Below are 18383 nucleotides of genomic sequence, written 5' to 3' on the forward strand. Positions count from 1 at the left end.
TTTTTTGATCTATCGAACACTTCCAAATATAGAAAGATAAAGCACTCGCTATAGAGCTACACTATAATTTCCATTCAATTTCAAAGCTTTGGAAGTATTAGATATTATTTTTAATGGAGACGGAGGTGATGAACAAGGTGGAACCCGTAACAACGCCAGCCATTTCTGATCCACCTATGGCTTCTGCTGAGGTCCCAAAAGATGTCGCTCGTGAGAAAGCTGTGGTTCGTCCCCAAGAACCCAAACCTGACGATTCCAAAGCTATCACCTTAGTAGACAGTGAGTGAGCTCTCTCTTTCTATTTCTTTCTTGGGTCTTTTTTTTTATTGCTTGATTTTTCGTTCAACTTCGTACTTGGGTTCATTTTTGGGTGCCTTTTTTTTTATTGCTGTTTGCCAAACAGAAGACGAGGTAGTGTTTGGCACAACCACATCATTCTGCTCCATACGTGTGAAGTTCAATTGATTGCTTTGAAATTTATTTTCTGAACTATAAATTAACTTGCAGTTTGGTCCGGAGAATCCATGCAAATTCATCATTGGATTTTTTGGATAGAAGTATTTAAGAGAAAGGATTTGGATTTCTTTTTTTAGTGTAAATGGCTTGATTAAATTATGAGGTTTTTTTTTTCCTATTGATTGAATTTATGGATGATCATAGTAGTAATTATTGAATTCATATCAAACAATTTATATATACTAGCAATTATTTCTCAAATTAATTCCTTGATTATAAATTTTCAAATTCAAACGCAAATCATGGTATTTCTAGTTCCTCATTTTGTTATTGCTTACAATGGGGGGAACTAGGAAATTCCAGAGTGTTCATAGTATGGTAGCCTATAGAAAATTCAAAAAAGACTGGGTATATCCGTATATAGGTAAAAACTTGTGTAGGTAAGGAAGGAATTTCAGTCTAGTAGACAGGGGTACCATCTGATTGTTTGGTTCGGCTTCAACTGTGCCAAAAACTTCCATTAGTGTTTTTGTCTTGTTTCTATCTTTTTTGTGGGAAAGTCATATCATGTTTGAATGTCACTTTGATTTGCAAATCTGCTCTTGATATGGCTAAATCGCCTTAATTATTAGTATCCTTACTTTTCAAGTAATTAATTGGATGATTTTGTGGAAACATCTTTATATAATTTTTTTAATGCAATTGTTCAACAGTCACCAATTATATGTAATCATTTCATTAAACAAATCCAATTGGACTTTAACTTTTAAAAGCAACATTCTTTTTGGAAAGAGAAGCATGAAATTTTTTAAGTAATTAACTTCCTAGAGTGAGAATCTACCTTCCAAGGGAGTTGTTTCATTGGATGCCATGTACCAGTGGCAATATCATTTCCTTTTTCCATAATCACTTTAGAAGGCATTTTTTATGCATTACTGTATCTTTTATAAAGCTTGATATGTATCTCGTAATGGATGCTAGCACAACATTGTATCAGCTGTCTTTTTATAAAAGTTCCTTTATTTAGTTCTCATGGAATTTAGAAATGGAGCATTAGGACCCTCTTTCACTCATTTGAAGTTGGGTGATGTCAATGGATTTTATAAAGGCTGATAATGATTGTGGTTTCACCATCAGTCATGTTATCCAAAATTTGAGAGTTAGGGAATCTACTTCGTGCTGTTTTCTGATACAGAGATTGAGAGTAAACATTAACCATGTTGACATGATTTAAGAAAATACCAGAAGGAATAATTTCATTCTTCATTGTTTCAATAATATCATCTATCAATGTCATATATCTTTTTATCAAAAAGAAAACTAGGTTGTATCCAATAATGGTCAATTAAATGCAAGTCATGGACTAAATCCTGCTCTTCAGGGGAAAAACTGTGGAAATCTAGATAGGGTCAAGGGTTGATTGATATTAAACATGCATATTAATAATGAATCATAAGTTGAACAGAATGTGATCTGTTGTAATTCTATTTGAATTATTGTCTGTAACAGAGACTTCAGAACCTGTGGTGAAGAAAGATTCAAAGGGTTCAATCGATAGAGGTAAGTGTTTGAAATACTTCTCAACTTACATTTATTTTCTCATTCACTATAATTTGGTGACCATGAAGAAACTTAGCACATTTTCATGTACCCCAGAAATTGGACACAGCCTATTTTGTTCCATGAAGCATTTCAAATGATTCCATTATGTGTGTTTTTGTTTTATAAGCATTTTAAACAATATGTGGATTCCTAAACCCATTTTGTACCATGGGCATGGAAGGATTTCCAAATGAACTCTGCTCCATTTAACTTCAATGAATGATGGTGATAAATAAACACTAGACCACTAACTCTCTTTCTTAATTACCGTGTAAAACACAACGCGGTGATTAATTTCCATGGGATGTGTAGTTCTTTTTTCTTTTCTTTTTTTTCATACAAAAAAAAAAAAAAAAAAAAAAAAAGAGTTTCAACAAAAAAAAACCAACTATTATTGAATTAACAATAATGTAAAAATTTTAGATTTAGAGATCCAATTACTTTATTTATTCATTTGATCTTTTTTCATCAAATTTCCCCGTGGATAACTGATGTCCTGCTTTGAATTTTACAGATATTGCTCTAGCAGATGTTGAAAAGGAGAAGAGATTATCTTTTGTCAAGGCATGGGAAGAAAGCGAAAAATCTAAGGCACAGAACAAGTAAGTCTTTGTTACTGACTTTTGTTGAGACACCACTTCAATTCAAAAACTAAGTCAATAGGTATGGGCCCAATTGTTTATATATATCAATTACTTACTTTCTTCAGTTGTCCTCAATATAGGACTCGATTCTCACGCTTTAATAGATATTATTCCTTAAAACAAAAATTCTGATTAATGCTAATATAATTATGTCCTTTGTACTTCAGAAAAGAACTTTATGTTTGCTATCTCTACATAAGCTTAAAAATTTTTGAAACTATACTAATAATTGCAACTATGCTGAACTGTTAAACAGGGCACAGAAGAAGCTATCTGCTGTTACTGCATGGGAAAACAGCAAGAAAGCATCTATAGAAGCCGATCTAAGAAAAATTGAGGTAATTTGGCCTCTGTTCCTTCTGTTTTAGATTTATCTTCTGGTTGCCCCCACCCACCCTATGTTGTTGTTGACCATGATCATACTTTCTCTACCTTGATTACTTGATTGGTATGTAGCATGTACTGCAACATGATAATGTGGGTCATACTCATTAATTTACGGCAGCATATAGTGATATTTTTTAGAAATGACAAGACACATCTATATCATGTGCTATGCACAGTAACTGAGGACCTATTTACACTTTACAATTGAAGCGTTAAGGGAATGCGAATCCATTTATAGTGGAGAATATTCAGTATTTTACGGTTTAGATTTGTTAGAAGAATTGGTTAAATGATTAAATTTATCATATTTTATCCGTTTAAGTTTTTGGGACAATTGATAATTTAACATAGTATCAAAGTATAAAATCCTAAGTTCGATTCTTATCTCCTCCACTCTACTTTCCATTTAAATTCCCACTTTAAATTCCCATGTGTTAGGCCTCACCTATTAAAAACTAGTTTCAGCCCACACGTTGAGTTAGAAATATTGGTTAAATGATTAAATTTACCATATCCTATCAGTTTAAACTTTTGGGACAATTAGTAATTTAACAAAATTCAACTTTAACAAATTTAAATTATTAACAGGAACAATTAGAAAAGAAGAAGGCAAACTATGCAGAGAAAATGAAGAACAAAGTCGCTTTGATTCATAAGCAAGCAGAAGAAAAGAAGGCAATGATTGAAGCTAGACGTGGGGAAGAACTTCTCAAGGCAGAGGAGACATCTGCAAAATATCGTGCAACCGGAACCATTCCAAAGAAGTTCCTCGGTTGCTTTTGAACTGCTTTTGAAATGCTTTTGTGCCTGTATTCAACTTCAAATTTAATTCCCGGTTTTTCTTTATATTTTTCTTGTCTGTTCACTATGTGTTCATTTTGTATGTAATTGTAAACTGATGGGAAAATCAGCAAAGGTATAATAGTTTGTGTGCATAAAACTAGCATGTTGATTTGAGGATGACTCTTTTTCATCTATAATAAGATTCTTTTACAAGTACTTTTTATTTGAGCCATCTCCGATATTGTTTTGAATTATTTGCAAACCTGCGTTGCGCATGATAATTTTTTTTTTTTTTTTTGAGTGTTCTCATTAAATATATTTTTATTAATATTATTGTTTTAGTTATTAATAATTGGTTTTCATTTTCTTTTAAGTTAATAAAAACCTTACATATATATAACTTTTTTAAAAAAACTTTTACATATATATATAGTGAATCTTTACCTATACCTTTAAGTAAACTCTATATATCCCTCTTCTTTAGATGCGTAAAATCATAAACTACTACTCTATAATGATAGTTGCTAATTGATTTTATCATTTTTTAATGATTTCATTTGTAATGCTTCTTACCATTAACATATATTTATTGATGATTTTCATAATAGAATCGTTAAATGAGAGTTAGTATCATTCATTAGATTTTCAAAAAATAATAGTGTATGAAAATTTTATATATATATATATATAAAAGGTTAAATGAAATGTCAAAAAAAAAAATATTTTAAAATTTTCTAACTTGATTTCTTATACAATTTCTACTATTACTGAAGAACATCTATTTTTTAGTTATGATTGGAAATATGGTTTCCATGATTAAAGTTGGATTAGTTTTAAATTTAAATTTAGCACTATGATTGTATTTAATTGTTGATTATTGATTTAATTTTTTAAATGAATGTAATGGTTTATTTTACTGTGCTGTAAAGTTTTTAATATTCTCTATACTGTCATCTCTATTTTTTTTTTTTTTTTCACTTCTCCTTACATCCTCTTTGTTTTCGAATTAAAAGTTACTAATGACGTTTGATTCTCTCTCTCTCTCTCTCTCTCTCTCTCTCTCTCTCTCTCTCTCTCTCTCTCTCTCTCCTTTGACAACCTATCGTCTTTCAAAATTTGATGATGATTCTATGGCAATAAATATGCATTATTAGTTTCTTTATGTTATATTTGGTTTGATATCCTCATTATTAATTTTTTTTTTTAATTTAGTGTTTCTGAATTGGCATTTTTTTTTTTAATTCCATTTTTCCTTTAACGTATTGAATGTGAGAATGAGTATTTCTCTAGCATTACTCTACTTTATGAGGACAATTTTTTTTATTGGATCTAAGTAAAATATTATATGTTTAATTTTTTAAAATAAGTAAAGAGATGAAATATAAATAATTTAATGATATGCAGGCTGTGGTTAAATTTAAATGCTGAATAAAATAATATGAGAAGAAAAAAAAAAGTAAAAGTAAAAGACATACCATTTATTCTGAATTTTTTTTCTTTATCACTTTTAAAGAATGTAACCATTAGTTTCTTCTTATTATGGCTCTTTTGTAATTTGAATAAATTCCTATGTAGCTTTAGTTGTTATTTGTTTGAAATATTATTTTCTTCTCGATTTTAGAAGTGATCAATATTGAGAAAAATAATGATTGTTTTTTTTCATTAAAACAACTGTGTAATTTAAATAAGTTCTTGCCTACTTTTTTTGTATACCATGTTTTCGTATATTATATATTTTTTTGATTCAGTGATTAAATATTAATTTTCAATGACTTTGCATCCGTTTGAGATTGCTTTTATTTATTTATTTTAAAAAGCTATATAAGAGTAAAGTTGTACACCCCATAAAGAAATAATTTGAGAAGTATTCATAGATAAGTTGGATTTTAATCTTTTCCAAACCCAAATTTAAAGTGATTGAACAATTATTATTTGTAGTAATCGCTAATCTATGCAATGCATTGAAAAGATTTGCGAAAATGTGTAACATATAAACACTCAAATCATTGATGAAACAATTTCTACACTGTTAAAGTGAAAACGAAAATAATAAGACAACTCCATATAAACCATGTAAAGATCATTAGCACCTATCATCACAAAAACATGTCATGACCCAACTCGAATTCTGAATTTGCAACCATCTCTGACATGTTAACAACTTAATACCAAGCCTAGTCTAATGTTGAATAAAATAAGATGAGAAGAAAAAAAAAGTATAAATAAAATATATATATATATAACAATAAGCACTAAATTATCCAAATCATGCTATGTAATATAATAATACAATATTTTTATCTACTATCTTTAATTCTTTATAATGCAATAGGATAATGTTTAACAATCAAAGAGAACAAAAAACAAAAACAAAAACAAAACAAAACAAAAACTTAAAACACAAAACTATATCGCATCAACCCAAATTAGAGTTCTAAAAATCCACCAAAAAATAGAGAGAGAGAGAGAGAGAGAGAGAGAGAGAGAAATAACATTTTTGTGAGGGAAAACTATGTAAAGAATGGAAGAGACAATAACAAATTTATAATAAGAGGTGTGAATAAAAAGAGATAAATTAAAAAAAGATAAAGGGAAAGATGAATAATGATATTAAGGTAGATGGTAGTGGGGAGATGAAAAGTAAGGGAGGGAGAAAGGTTAGAGAATAAGAAGGAGTGAATAAGAAGAGATAATATAAAGGAAAATGAAGGGAAATATGAATAGTAATATTAAGGTAGAAGGTAGTGGGGAAATGAAAAGGTAAGGGAAGAAGAAAGTATAAATATTAAGAAAATAAGTGAATGTCAAAAACAAAATTATAGGTAAATTAGGAAAAAAAAAAAAAAAAGATAATAACGTGGACGATGATATGACTTAACTGGAGCATAACAACAATAAATGTAACGCTTCAGTTATTAAGTACTCATTTGGCTAAGTTGTGCTTGTTTATTGTAAGAAAATTATCTGGACTTGCTGATAACTTTGTAAATGTAATTTGTCATTAGTGCCTACAATCCCTCATATATCCTTTAGCCAAAAGATGATATTTATTAACTGCATCAAGAATGTGAAACGATGTCTTAGCATGAGTCATGAAAGGATTTCTTCCAACATTAGGCAGCAAATTTAGCCTCATAAATGTAAGGCTAGCCAAAAGATGATATTTATTAACTGCATCAAGAATGTGAAACGATGACTTAGCATGAGTCATGAAAGGATTTCTTCCAACATTAGGCAGAAAATTTAGCCTCATAAATGTAAGGCTTGATCTCACCAGGGTATGTGCAAGGGAAACACCTTTGGTGTGCTACTGAAGCATGGGACAATGGCGGAAGAGACTACTAAAGGCCATATAAATATGGCTCTGATACCATGTACCAAAAAAAAAAGTGACTTATTTTCTGAATGATATTTCTTTGTAAATAATTGTCGTCTATATATATACACAGAACAGTTGAGCTATAAAGCCCTTTATTAGGCTTGAATCAAGAATAATTGATATGTCTTGATTCAAACCAGCAATGTTAAGACATGCAACATGTACAAAATATGCTATATATTAACATCTAGAAAAATCAATTAAAGGACTTGGTCGTATACCTTATTCAAGGAACCAAATCTTATCGTATCTATCGAAATTACGTTCAAAATATCCATCTCATAACATAAACAAAAATAGTGTTAAGATTCAGTAGTGGAAAAGCCAGAGAAATTCTACAGGAATAGCCACATAGCTGGAATAAAAATAATAACAATAATAATAGTTAATATTGATGAGCATCCATATTATAACATGGACACCACTTGAGTACAAGAAAGACTCTTGTGTGGCACTGGAGTTTCTTAATGAAAGAGAGGAATATGTATGTCCTATATATACTGAATAACAGGCCTGATCTAATAAACAAAACCTGGTAAAATGGTAAAGCACCATTTCTAACTGTAATCAGCCAAATAACTGACTGAAGTACACTTTGAATTAGCTCAACTCTTTGCTCTCTCAATTCCTTAACAGCTTAAATTCCAAAAAAAAAAAAAAAATCAGGACAAACTTCAGGTAGCAGAGGCTTCAAAATACATAGCAAGCATTTGAGGCATGGTTCAGAGGGGGCAGATGAATGAGTTTTCTGTCAACATGGCAGAAGGCGTAGAGTACTTATCTATGTCTTCTTCCAAAAAGCTCATGTCATTGTTAATGGGGAAATCCAACAGCATCTGTAATGCACTGTCCGATGAATCTTCTAATTCATCAGAGCTTGAGGTATCATACCCAACCATCATTTCTTCAGGGTAGGATTTGCAACTCTTGCACTCATTATCTTCATTTTGATTGCTTCCCGCAATTGAGGATCCCAGTAAAATGGGGCTAATCTCAGTTGTAATGGCTGAGATTGATCCACATTTTGTGGATGAAGACGCCTGAGAAACTGGACTCTGGCATGCAGTTTTATCCTCCCTATTGAACTTTCGAAATGATTCTCCAATTTCCGAGTTCCAAATGCGAAGAAAATAGTCAGAATCAGTTTTTCCCAGAGGAATTGGATTGAAGAGTGATGACTCCCTTGAAAGCCTGGCCTCAGCTTCAAGCCTAGCACTCTCCCATTGCGCCATGTGGCGAGTGATAGGGGAGGCAGGTGCTTTTACAGTCGTAGAGCAAGAGCTAATGAGCTCATGTGTTTGTGGATCAAGGCCCATGCCCATGAGTCGCTTCTTCAGGTGTGTGTTCCATAAATTCTTGATCTCATTGTCAGTTCTACCTGGTAGTTGAGAAGCAATAGTAGCCCACCTGAAAATTTTAGCAAGTGAATTAATAGGGCACAAGGTTTATAATGCAGGTTCCAACAAATTCACTCTGGAATAGTTCTAGTTTGATTATGATATACAGCAGCAGAAGTTCAAGTTCTAGAAGTGTTAGATGTCACACGAGAAAATTGATTTTGCTAAAGCATAAAGGGAATGCAGATTAAATTATCATTGTTGCAGCTTGTTTTGATTCTTTAAGGTTGATTGTGTATGTATTACGAAACAGGACAGTTTCCAAACACCACTGTATTATTAGTTTTAACTTTCGAGTTATATTTACTTTTAATACATGCAGATCAACCAAGCATGTGACTTAATAACCCCTCCGAAGACAGTAGTACCCATCAGAATAATGGTCTCCTCAATGTTCTGCCATATGGTTTGTGTACTCTTACTTTTATAGTTTATATAGTTTGAAGTCCGCAAATTAGGACTGATTCTAATAGCAAGAGAAGTCATGATTTAAATGCAAGCAAAGGAAGCAAAATGAAGTACCGGTTCCCAAGAATGCCATGAAGCTGTATGACAAGCTTCTCTTCCTCTTGAGTAAAGGGACCACGTTTAATGTCTGGTCGAAGATAATTTGTCCACCTAAGCCGGCAACTCTTCCCGCAGCGAAGAAGACCTGTACAAAAAGGAAACCCATGATTTATAAAACTAGGGAGTTGATGTTGCCGTTGATATCTTGAACAGTCTAGTAAAGCACTATCATTGGATTTTCAAAATACATACTGAGAAATTAGAGACATACAAACAACTATAATGAACTTACAGTAACACAAGCAAACATAGTAATCACATCGAAAGACAAAAATAAAAAAGACAAGTTCATACAAAGCCAGTTTTCTCAAATTCTAGATAGATTCTAGTACAACACAAGCAGAGCAAGGAACATTCAGTAAAACAGAAGTCAAACTATGGCAATGATTCGCATTTTCAACAACACCAAGGACATGTCAAATTTAAATGCGATGAGTTGACTTAGTTAGATGTTCGATACGAAGTCAAGTCTCAAAGCAAGTATATAGCATCTTACTAGCACCTTGAAAGTGCTGAAATGCTTTGGAAAGAAAAAAAAAAATGACTTGGAAGTTGTTTTTCTTGCTCTCAGACTCAGAGCACAACAAATGCAAAAATGAATCAACTTTTACTTCCAAAGCAAGGAAAGCGTTTCCACAAGTTTCATCAGGCAATGACTGAAAAATAGTACCACCATAAAGTAGGAACACTCAAACCTGCAAGCTTGGGGAGAGACCTCCAGCTCCCATGCCCACCATTTTTCTTGATAAAATCAACCAGAATCTGATCCTCCTCAGGAGTCCATGGCCCTTTCTTCAAACCCTTTTTGTCACAACAAGGTGCCCTTCCCATATCCCTTCACTCACTAAACACCAAAACAACCCAAAAGCCCCACAGTGTCAGACTCCACCACCACAAAACACTAACAAATAAAAGATCCAAGAAGACCCTCTAAAGGGATCAACACCACCACCAACAAAACACCAAAAACTTATGACCCAATAAAACTCACCAGACCTTAAGACACCACTAGTAGCAAACACCAACAGTCCAACACATACAAGCGCCAAGAAACACTTATAAAGACAGAAACTTTCAGAGAAAAATTGCAGAGAGAGAAGCTATAAATGCTAAAAACACTTATGACAGTATATTTCTAAGGGGAATTCGAAAGTGGCAATAAATGTTGTGGGCTTGCAAGGACGATTATCAGCGAGTTTTAGGCTGGCTTTTGCAATAAATGCTAGGTACAGAGACATTGAGAAATTGAATCATCATTGAGAGAAAATTTTGCACAAAACAATGTTAAGAGAGTTAATGGACTTGCTTCTTTTTTGAGGTTTTAAATTGCACAGAACTGCTATGTGAGAGAGAGAGAGAGAGAGAGACTGCACTGTAGAAGCTGATAGTGAAAGCATTTATGGTGCATCTTACTATTCTAACACAGAAGACAGAATGGTTTCCAAAGAGAGAGAGAGAAACATTAATTCACCGACAATGACATGCATAGTACGGACACACCATGAAGTTACTTGTCATGCTTCTTGATAAATCTGAATTCATAATCTTTTTCTCTATATAGTATTCATAATTTTGGAGGGATTTTCTCAATTTTATTGCCAAGTTACCTCATTTGATCAATTAGAAAACCAGGAGTGCAAAGGCAAAAAAGCTGTTTTCTTTAATAGTCTCGTAGACTTATGTTAATTAGTCTTTCTTCTAATAAAGTTCTTGATCCTTGATTTTTAAAAACATTGTTTGGTTAGCGAGAAATGTAAACTAACCCCAAAAAGAAACAAAAACAAAAACAAAACCGATGTGTACTGTTATAGCTTCTCTGTGACTCTCTTTCACATGATGGATTTGAAAGAACATTGAGAAAATTAAAGCTCTAGTGGGTGGGTGGGTGAGAAATATCGATCTTTGAACATGCAAAGAGTTGGCACGTGGCCAAAGAAGGAAGGACACGTTAAGAGTCGTACAGCGGCGCGTGTGCGAATAATTTGTACACGCGCCGCTGAGAACTCTTTGTCATTTTATGATTTTAATGATGTTTTTGCATGAGAAAAGTGGGTTCCGTTTACGTTTGATTGTTGAGAGTGGGAAGGACACAGACAGTTGCAGCAAATAGGCAAAGAGACGTCAAAGTAGGTAACATGGCAACTTCAATCTATGGCGCTTATAATAAATGTGGTCAATTGAAAAACAGAGATTCCAATAAACGTTACTGTTCTCGTTTGTTTGTTTGACCAACAGCTCTACATTTGTAAACTCCCTACAATTTTGTTTCTATGTCCTTTTCATTTATAATGCAATACACGAAGTCTTCATTCATGTCTATTATAACGAATTGCAGACAATTACACACTAAAACAATAAAACAGCAAGCATCCAATTTACAGAAATGAATGTGATTCAGCTAACTTTAAGTTTGTTAACCGAAATTCACTATCAATAATAGAGGTTTCAACCACACAAAAAAAACTAAACCAAACAAAATTCTAATACATACAAAAGGTGCTCCACACTAATAAAATAGGCAGAATTTAGTGTTTGGTACATACACTTAAAAACTGAAAACATTTGTTTGAAAATATGTGTGAAAATACATGTAGATAAAAAAGTGTATGAAAATACATATAATATTATTTAAAAACTGAAAATATATGTTTGAATAGATGTACCAAACGGAGCCTTAGTCTTTAATACAAAGTTTTGCTTTAAATTCTCTCTCACAAAAGCAAAATTACACCGCCATTTTATTTTTAGGAACTTGCACACTTCTCTACTTCTTTTTCTTTTTTAATGTGGAACTATCAGTTTTAAAAAAGAATTATTATCCTTCTAAGCGTCGATGGGGATTCCAAAACCAATAATGATTCTCTGAACTTCTCCCATCATTGATTGAACTTAACAGGAGGAAAAGATATGCTTGCTAAAATGGCATTACCAAAATACATTTCAAGAATTTAATTCTAAACTCATCCCATTTATAATTGAAAGACCTAAATTCGTACCAAACTCGTGTCTTCAATGTAAGTAAGGTCGAATAAGAAATAATGGTATAATTTTTTTTATTAAAAAAAAAAAGAGAAAGAAAAAAATAATGTAGTAATGTACACTTGTCTATACTACTATTTAAGGGGCTTCCTTATTTGGACCAGATTTTTTTTGTTCCAAAATGCCCCTATAACCTACGTTTAAGCAGGGGTAACTTGATAAAAATACATCTTTAACTCCCACTAAAACATTGTCTATAAGATAGGACCACTCTCCTAATGGTTTTCAAATTACTTTATCCATTTATTAAAAAAAAAATTAAAACAAGCACACATTTGTTTGTAAAAATACATCTCTAATTAAAAAATAAAAAATAAAAAAAACTTCTTAAACTCCCACGTAAAACACTATCTACAAAATAAGACCATACTCCAAATACACCCACGTTGGTTTTTAAACTACTTTATTAACTTCCTAAGAACAACTTTTATTAATTTCTTTTACATTTCCGGTTTTTATTTTCCGAGTTTGAAGCTATATCCTTCTTCTTCTTCTGGAAATATCAAACTAAACAAATTTGGATATGTATAAATTGCTTTGCTGGAAATAGACTTGATTACCTAACCGGATAAGTAGATGTAAGCAAATAATTTTCTTTTACTTATCCGATTATTTTCTTCTTCTCTTTTTATTTAAGTTTTCCTATTTCATATATTCAATTACCGTTTTTAAATATTTGTTTTGGTTTCTTATATTAAATGCCTCTCAAACATGTATTTGTGATAATGAGATGTTACCGTCACAACCATGCTCTTGATATCATGCTTCCACCAAATCAAGAAGGGCACAACATAGCTGCGATTATGTTTCAAGCCACTGGCTCCTCCTGCTTTGTCAACATCTCACCAACAACCAATTAACACCTATTTGGTGAAATCCTGACTTCACAATATGTATTTGGTTGTCACTTGCCACATGACAATTTCTATTTGTTTGGTATTTATTTCTCTTCTTTAATGTCAAATTGTTCTTTCTTTTCTTTTCTTTTTTTCTTTTTCTTTTTTGAATTCAATAATTTTGCATCTAATATGACAAATGAGATCTTTCTTTTGGTTCCCTTTATTTATATCTCTTCATTTTGGCTTCTATTATTGGCTGTCTAGAAAAGTTTTTCATTTTTTTTTTAGTTTCCTTTTTGTTTAGAATGATGTTGTTTCAAAGTGTCTCACAAGATTAACACAAAGTTTCTATTTAAATTCATCATCTGCATGCTAGGTGCCCAAGTTATTGAATCTTTAAAAAGTTTTTATAAAATATGCTCACTACATTGAGTATTTTCTATTAGTTTCATGTTATTCATGCATGTGAGTTTTTCTTAGAACACTTTCTTTTAATTTGAACCTATATGCCAATAGAAACTATTAGGAAATCCAAAAGAAAAAAGGGGAAAAAAGAAACTAAAAAGCCTATAAAAATGTGCATAGAGTGTGTGAAATAAAGAAGGCTACACACAAATGTTCTTTTGATGGTTTAGAATGCAAGTGACACATTTTGTTCATTTCTCTTTATTATTTTTGTATGCATATGGATATTTTATTTTTTGTTGATAAACATGTATATGAATATTGTACATATGTTGTTTTTCAATGTCATGTAAAAGGTTATATGATTTTAATATTGTATCAAAATAAATTGTTGAGTTTCATTTTGAATGCTTTTGATAATTTTTTAATGCTTTAATCAGCTTCCTTAAATAAAACTAGCCTCTGAGCACGCGCTCACATGCGTGCTCAGAAACTCTTTTATTTTTTTGGTAAAGGTTAATAATTTGCATTCATTATAAATTGGGATTACTACATTTTTCAATCACAAAAATACCTAAGAGTGTGGTGAGTATTATGCATTTGTACCAAATATTAAAATCATTAACCTTTCTCCATGCATAACACTCATCACAGTCTTAGGAATTTTTGTGATTGAAAAATGTAATATCCCAATTTATAATGGATGCAAATTATTAACCTTTACCAAAAAAAATAAAAGAGTCTCTAAGCACGCGCATGAGCACGTGCTCAGAGGCTAGTTTATATAAAATCTCTAGTTTCGTGTAGATAAAATTAATAATAGGGTTTATTATAATAATTTAATTGTATAGTCCAATAAGTTTTCAAGTACGTAAGGTGTAAAACTCAAACATTTCCCAATCGGTAGCAGTTTTAAAATTTTGAACCCCAACTCCATTTTTTTTAAAATCCCAAACCTTTATTATTAACGTTGAGTACTTAGGTTGGGTCGAAAACCTATTGAAATCAATCTATTGCCCTTCCTATTATAAAATTGTTGTACTAGTAAATACTCTTCCAGTTCTACTGTAATTACAAAACAAACACTTTCATTGATAAATATTGTCAAAACTAATTTTTGCAACAAAAATGAAACCTAGTTTTAGTTTTCTGCCACACTATTTGATTTTGTACATTGAAAGAAAAATTAAAGTGAAATTTAGTATAAATTTTATCCTAAATTATTTTTGGGACTTGCCCAAACATCATATTTTAGTTTGATAGATGATTGAGTTGAAGTGCAAATAATGTTTAATTAGTTTGCATTTTTCTTTTGTTTATATTTTATTGATACTATATGTAGGGTCTCAACTTGGGCCCAAGCCCAACAAGTATAGGGTCTTAGTCCAAGGGGCCCAGAAACAATGAATTTGTAAAAAGTGGGCTATAGAATTAGGTCTTAGCGAAATGGACAGTGGCTAAGATTGGGCTACACAACAATTAGACACAAGTAAATCCTGTTAATGTCCGTATATTGTCAATCCGAGAAGATGGGATGGATGTTTGTTGGTTCTTGCTCTAAGTCTCCAGTTATTTTTTTGTTCCTCCGTTCTCCTCTCCTTTTTTCCGTCCCTTTCCTCATGAGGATTCCCTTTCTTATATAGTCCCCTTGAAGCCATCATGGTCTTACACTTGTTGATTATCTGGACCCTCACCTGAGTGCTTGTCCCATCGAACACCCCCTCCATCTTTCTGTGAGTTGTGGTAGCCAAGGCAGCACTGTTCACATGTCTTCTCCACATTAATGCGGTCAGAAAAGTAGCTGCAACGCATTTAATGTGGCAGCTGCAGCTTCTCCTTGAACATCTTACGTTTCCTTCTTTGCCACGAGTCTGTGGGACTCGTCCTTGTTACTAATGTCCGTTAGGGTGGGTCCTTTTAGTAGGCAGAGTGCATGTTTAAGCCATACTCGTCTCATTCGAGGAGACATTTCTCTTCGGACTGCCCTTTAAATGTCTTCATGCCCACGAGAATTGGGCTGGGAGCCCTTTTGGCACCCACGTCTTCTCCTCGGACATGATTGATCTTCCCGTATGGGGCCCAAGGCCTATTGTATGATTTTGGGTCTTTGGGCCTTTGCCCCTACACTATAAATAGGAGTTAGTTTTATATTAGTTCAGTTTTGAATATTAACATATTTTTTCTTTAAAAAAAAAAACCAAAAGATTCATACATTAACTCCCTAAGCATGGAATTCTAGTTCATCCGTGGAACTTACATTTATTTAACAAATGGGAGATGGGCAAAGCTTCTAGTGCGCTAAAACGCTAGATAGGACATGATGTAGACATGTAACCAATTTTAAACACACATTGCATTGAGTTCAATAATACATTGAAACACTGATGCAAGGTAGATCCAAAAATAAACTTTGCTTTACAAGCATGCGATTTGCCACTTGGCATTTATGGTTGTTCCCTGGGAAGATAATTGGGGAGGGAGATTTGAACATTAGTTGTCTTCGTTAGAAAATATTAGAAAGTATCAACCAATTCAGCTAGCTACAAGACTTTTAGATGATATTTCTAATGAATATTTTATCTTTTGAAGTTTTGAGTGTTTCTCCTATAGATACAAATAATTTTCACAATAGCTAATGTGGCGAGATGTTAGTGATAGATAAAAAAGTAATATCAATTTTGAACTAGGATGAAACTGGTAAAAGTTTTTCAACTCAATTGCTACGAAAATTTTTTTGTAATTTTGTTTTTTTTTTTTTTTTTTTTTTTTTTTTTTTTTTTTGGTATTTATAACATTTCTAGTCTCTCCTCACGGTACTGTGCGGTCTTAATTTGACAACTTTAAACTCCTCCCCTAACAGCCGAACTAGGGGTGGCGGGTGGCGGGAGGGGGGCAGTATTCCTGTCCACATAAATGAGGGCTGACAATGAAGATAACGATTCGCTTTATAACAATATTTATTCGGCCCAAAACATGAAGTACATTTGCCACCAGTTTCACTATTAATGAACTACATATTTCGCGTGGATTAGGGTTTGTTATTTTTCTTTTCTTTAAAAAAAAAAATTTAACATTATGTATTTGTTCAATTATGTTGTCGGCGAGTCATAAGTTTTATTACAATAATTGAGATGTAGCCCACATGCATGGCATCTATGTTTTATTTCTTCTTTTGTGTCGGCTATTTATTATCGTGTGCTGGCAGACCACCCAGACGATTTTTGTACCCAGGGGTTAAAGTAACTAGTAATATGTAGGGCATTCCTTAAAAAAATTAAAATAAAAACGACAACAACAAAAACTATGGTGTGCTCTAACGAGCTCAAAGTTGCTGTCTGCAAAGCAAATAAATTAAGAAATATTAAATAATTAATTATGACACATTTTTCTAAATGAAAAAACTAAGACCTATAGCATAAATTCAAGGCTGAAAAGCAAATAAATTAAGAAATATTAAATATTAAATAATTAATCATGACACATTTTTCTAAATGAAAAAACTAAGACCTATAGCACAAATTCAAGGCTGAAATCCAATTTAGTCTTTGATATTTATTTCAATCGTCAAAGTAATTCTTCTCTTCTTCCTTTTTTTTTTTTTTTTAATTCTCCTTTTCTTTTTTTTTAGAAGTAGTCCATATCATCTTCACAACAAATCCTAATTGACAAATTTTACCACTAAAATTACTTTCTTATCCACTAATAACAATATGCTACATAAAATTTATTATGAGAATGTTATGAACATAATATATATATATATATATATTTTATGTATTGTCTTAATCTCTTAAGTCAATATAGGCACTATCCCAAATCTGTTAGTAAATGAAGATTTTTAAACTTTTTTCCTTTAAAAAAATTATATCCATTAAATAACAATATCTATTAAATATCCTATCTCATAAATGTTTTCTATTTTATATATATACATTTTAAATGTTCAAAAAATATCATTTACTAACAGATTTGGATATAAGGAATAGATTGACTCATTCTTTACAAAATAAATAATTAACTGGACACAAATTAACATTAGAGACTAATTTGAAAATTGAAGTACAAATCAATTGACTGAATTAAATTTTAGCAAAATTCAAAGTGACTGTGTTCTTCATATTTGTGTTTAATTAAATTTTACTTCTTGAAAAAATAAATCAAATATCCTTTAGTTCGTACCCTTAAAACACTTGTTGACAGTAATTATACTCTTTGCTTCCCAAGAAGAAACAAAAAAACACAAACATAACGAAGATCGACAGCAAAAGGCATAAGAACATGAAAAGTTATTAATCAGGAATGGCTTGGTGTATTATTTATTATAGGCCGTACTGCATGCAGCCCCACTGTCCTTTCTTATCTTCCTCCAATTTTTTTTTTTAACGAGTTAATCAATTATTCCTATACCGAGACAACAATAATAATGAGTAGCTCTATAATAAGGATCCAATAAAGATCCAGAGAGTAAGTAAAAGAATAAATAAAATCTTACTTGGGTTAACCCAAACCACGCCCCAAACAAGAGTCCTTAAAGGGATGGGGCAATACCTGGCCGAACTCCATCCTCCGAAGTCAGAATAGTATATATCCTAAATGAGCTCAGGAAACCCGGTCTGTGCCAAGGAAATCCTCAACTCAAATCAGAATGTTCTTCAAAAAGAAAGGCAGAGCAATTTTGATTTCTTTCCTTTTTAATTTATTTTAGTTTTTCTGCAGTACATTCGAAAAAGGAGCCACTATATTCTTATCCTACTTGGACACTATATTTTTTCCAGTTTTCGAATACTCTTACCATGCACAGACTGGTCATTTGTCAACCTGAGGAACATAAGCCCATCTGTCACCAGCATGATTGTACCAAAAAAGAGCTATAGGGAAAAAAAAA

At 32.0% G+C, this 18383-nt stretch overlaps 2 protein-coding genes across 3 annotated transcripts; one reads left to right on the top strand and one right to left on the bottom strand.

The window, feature by feature from the left end:
- LOC115957833 (uncharacterized protein At3g61260-like) lies at positions 1 to 4101 on the top strand. The gene is made up of 5 exons (XM_031076163.1): positions 1 to 279; positions 1966 to 2016; positions 2573 to 2660; positions 2959 to 3040; positions 3678 to 4101. Exons 1-5 carry the CDS (start codon positions 114 to 116, stop codon positions 3870 to 3872), a joined length of 582 nt encoding a protein of 193 aa, XP_030932023.1. The 5' UTR covers positions 1 to 113; the 3' UTR covers positions 3873 to 4101.
- A 3511-nt stretch (positions 4102 to 7612) lies between these two features.
- On the bottom strand, positions 7613 to 10694 carry LOC115954573 (transcription factor MYB17). 2 transcript variants are annotated; one of them, XM_031072465.1, is made up of 4 exons: positions 10207 to 10694; positions 9911 to 10059; positions 9171 to 9300; positions 7613 to 8658 (listed from the first exon to the last, which is right to left on the bottom strand). In XM_031072465.1, the coding sequence occupies exons 2-4, from the start codon at positions 10044 to 10046 to the stop codon at positions 7974 to 7976; spliced, it is 951 nt and encodes a 316-aa protein (XP_030928325.1). In that variant the 5' UTR covers positions 10047 to 10059; positions 10207 to 10694; the 3' UTR covers positions 7613 to 7973. The 2 variants fall into 2 exon arrangements, with proteins under 2 accessions (XP_030928325.1, XP_030928323.1); XM_031072463.1 differs by having other exon boundaries at positions 9911 to 10674.
- Between the last annotated feature and the right edge of the window lie 7689 nt (positions 10695 to 18383).

This window comes from Quercus lobata, chromosome 8 (assembly GCF_001633185.2).
Source record: "Quercus lobata isolate SW786 chromosome 8, ValleyOak3.0 Primary Assembly, whole genome shotgun sequence".
Taxonomy (NCBI): Eukaryota; Viridiplantae; Streptophyta; class Magnoliopsida; order Fagales; family Fagaceae; genus Quercus; species Quercus lobata.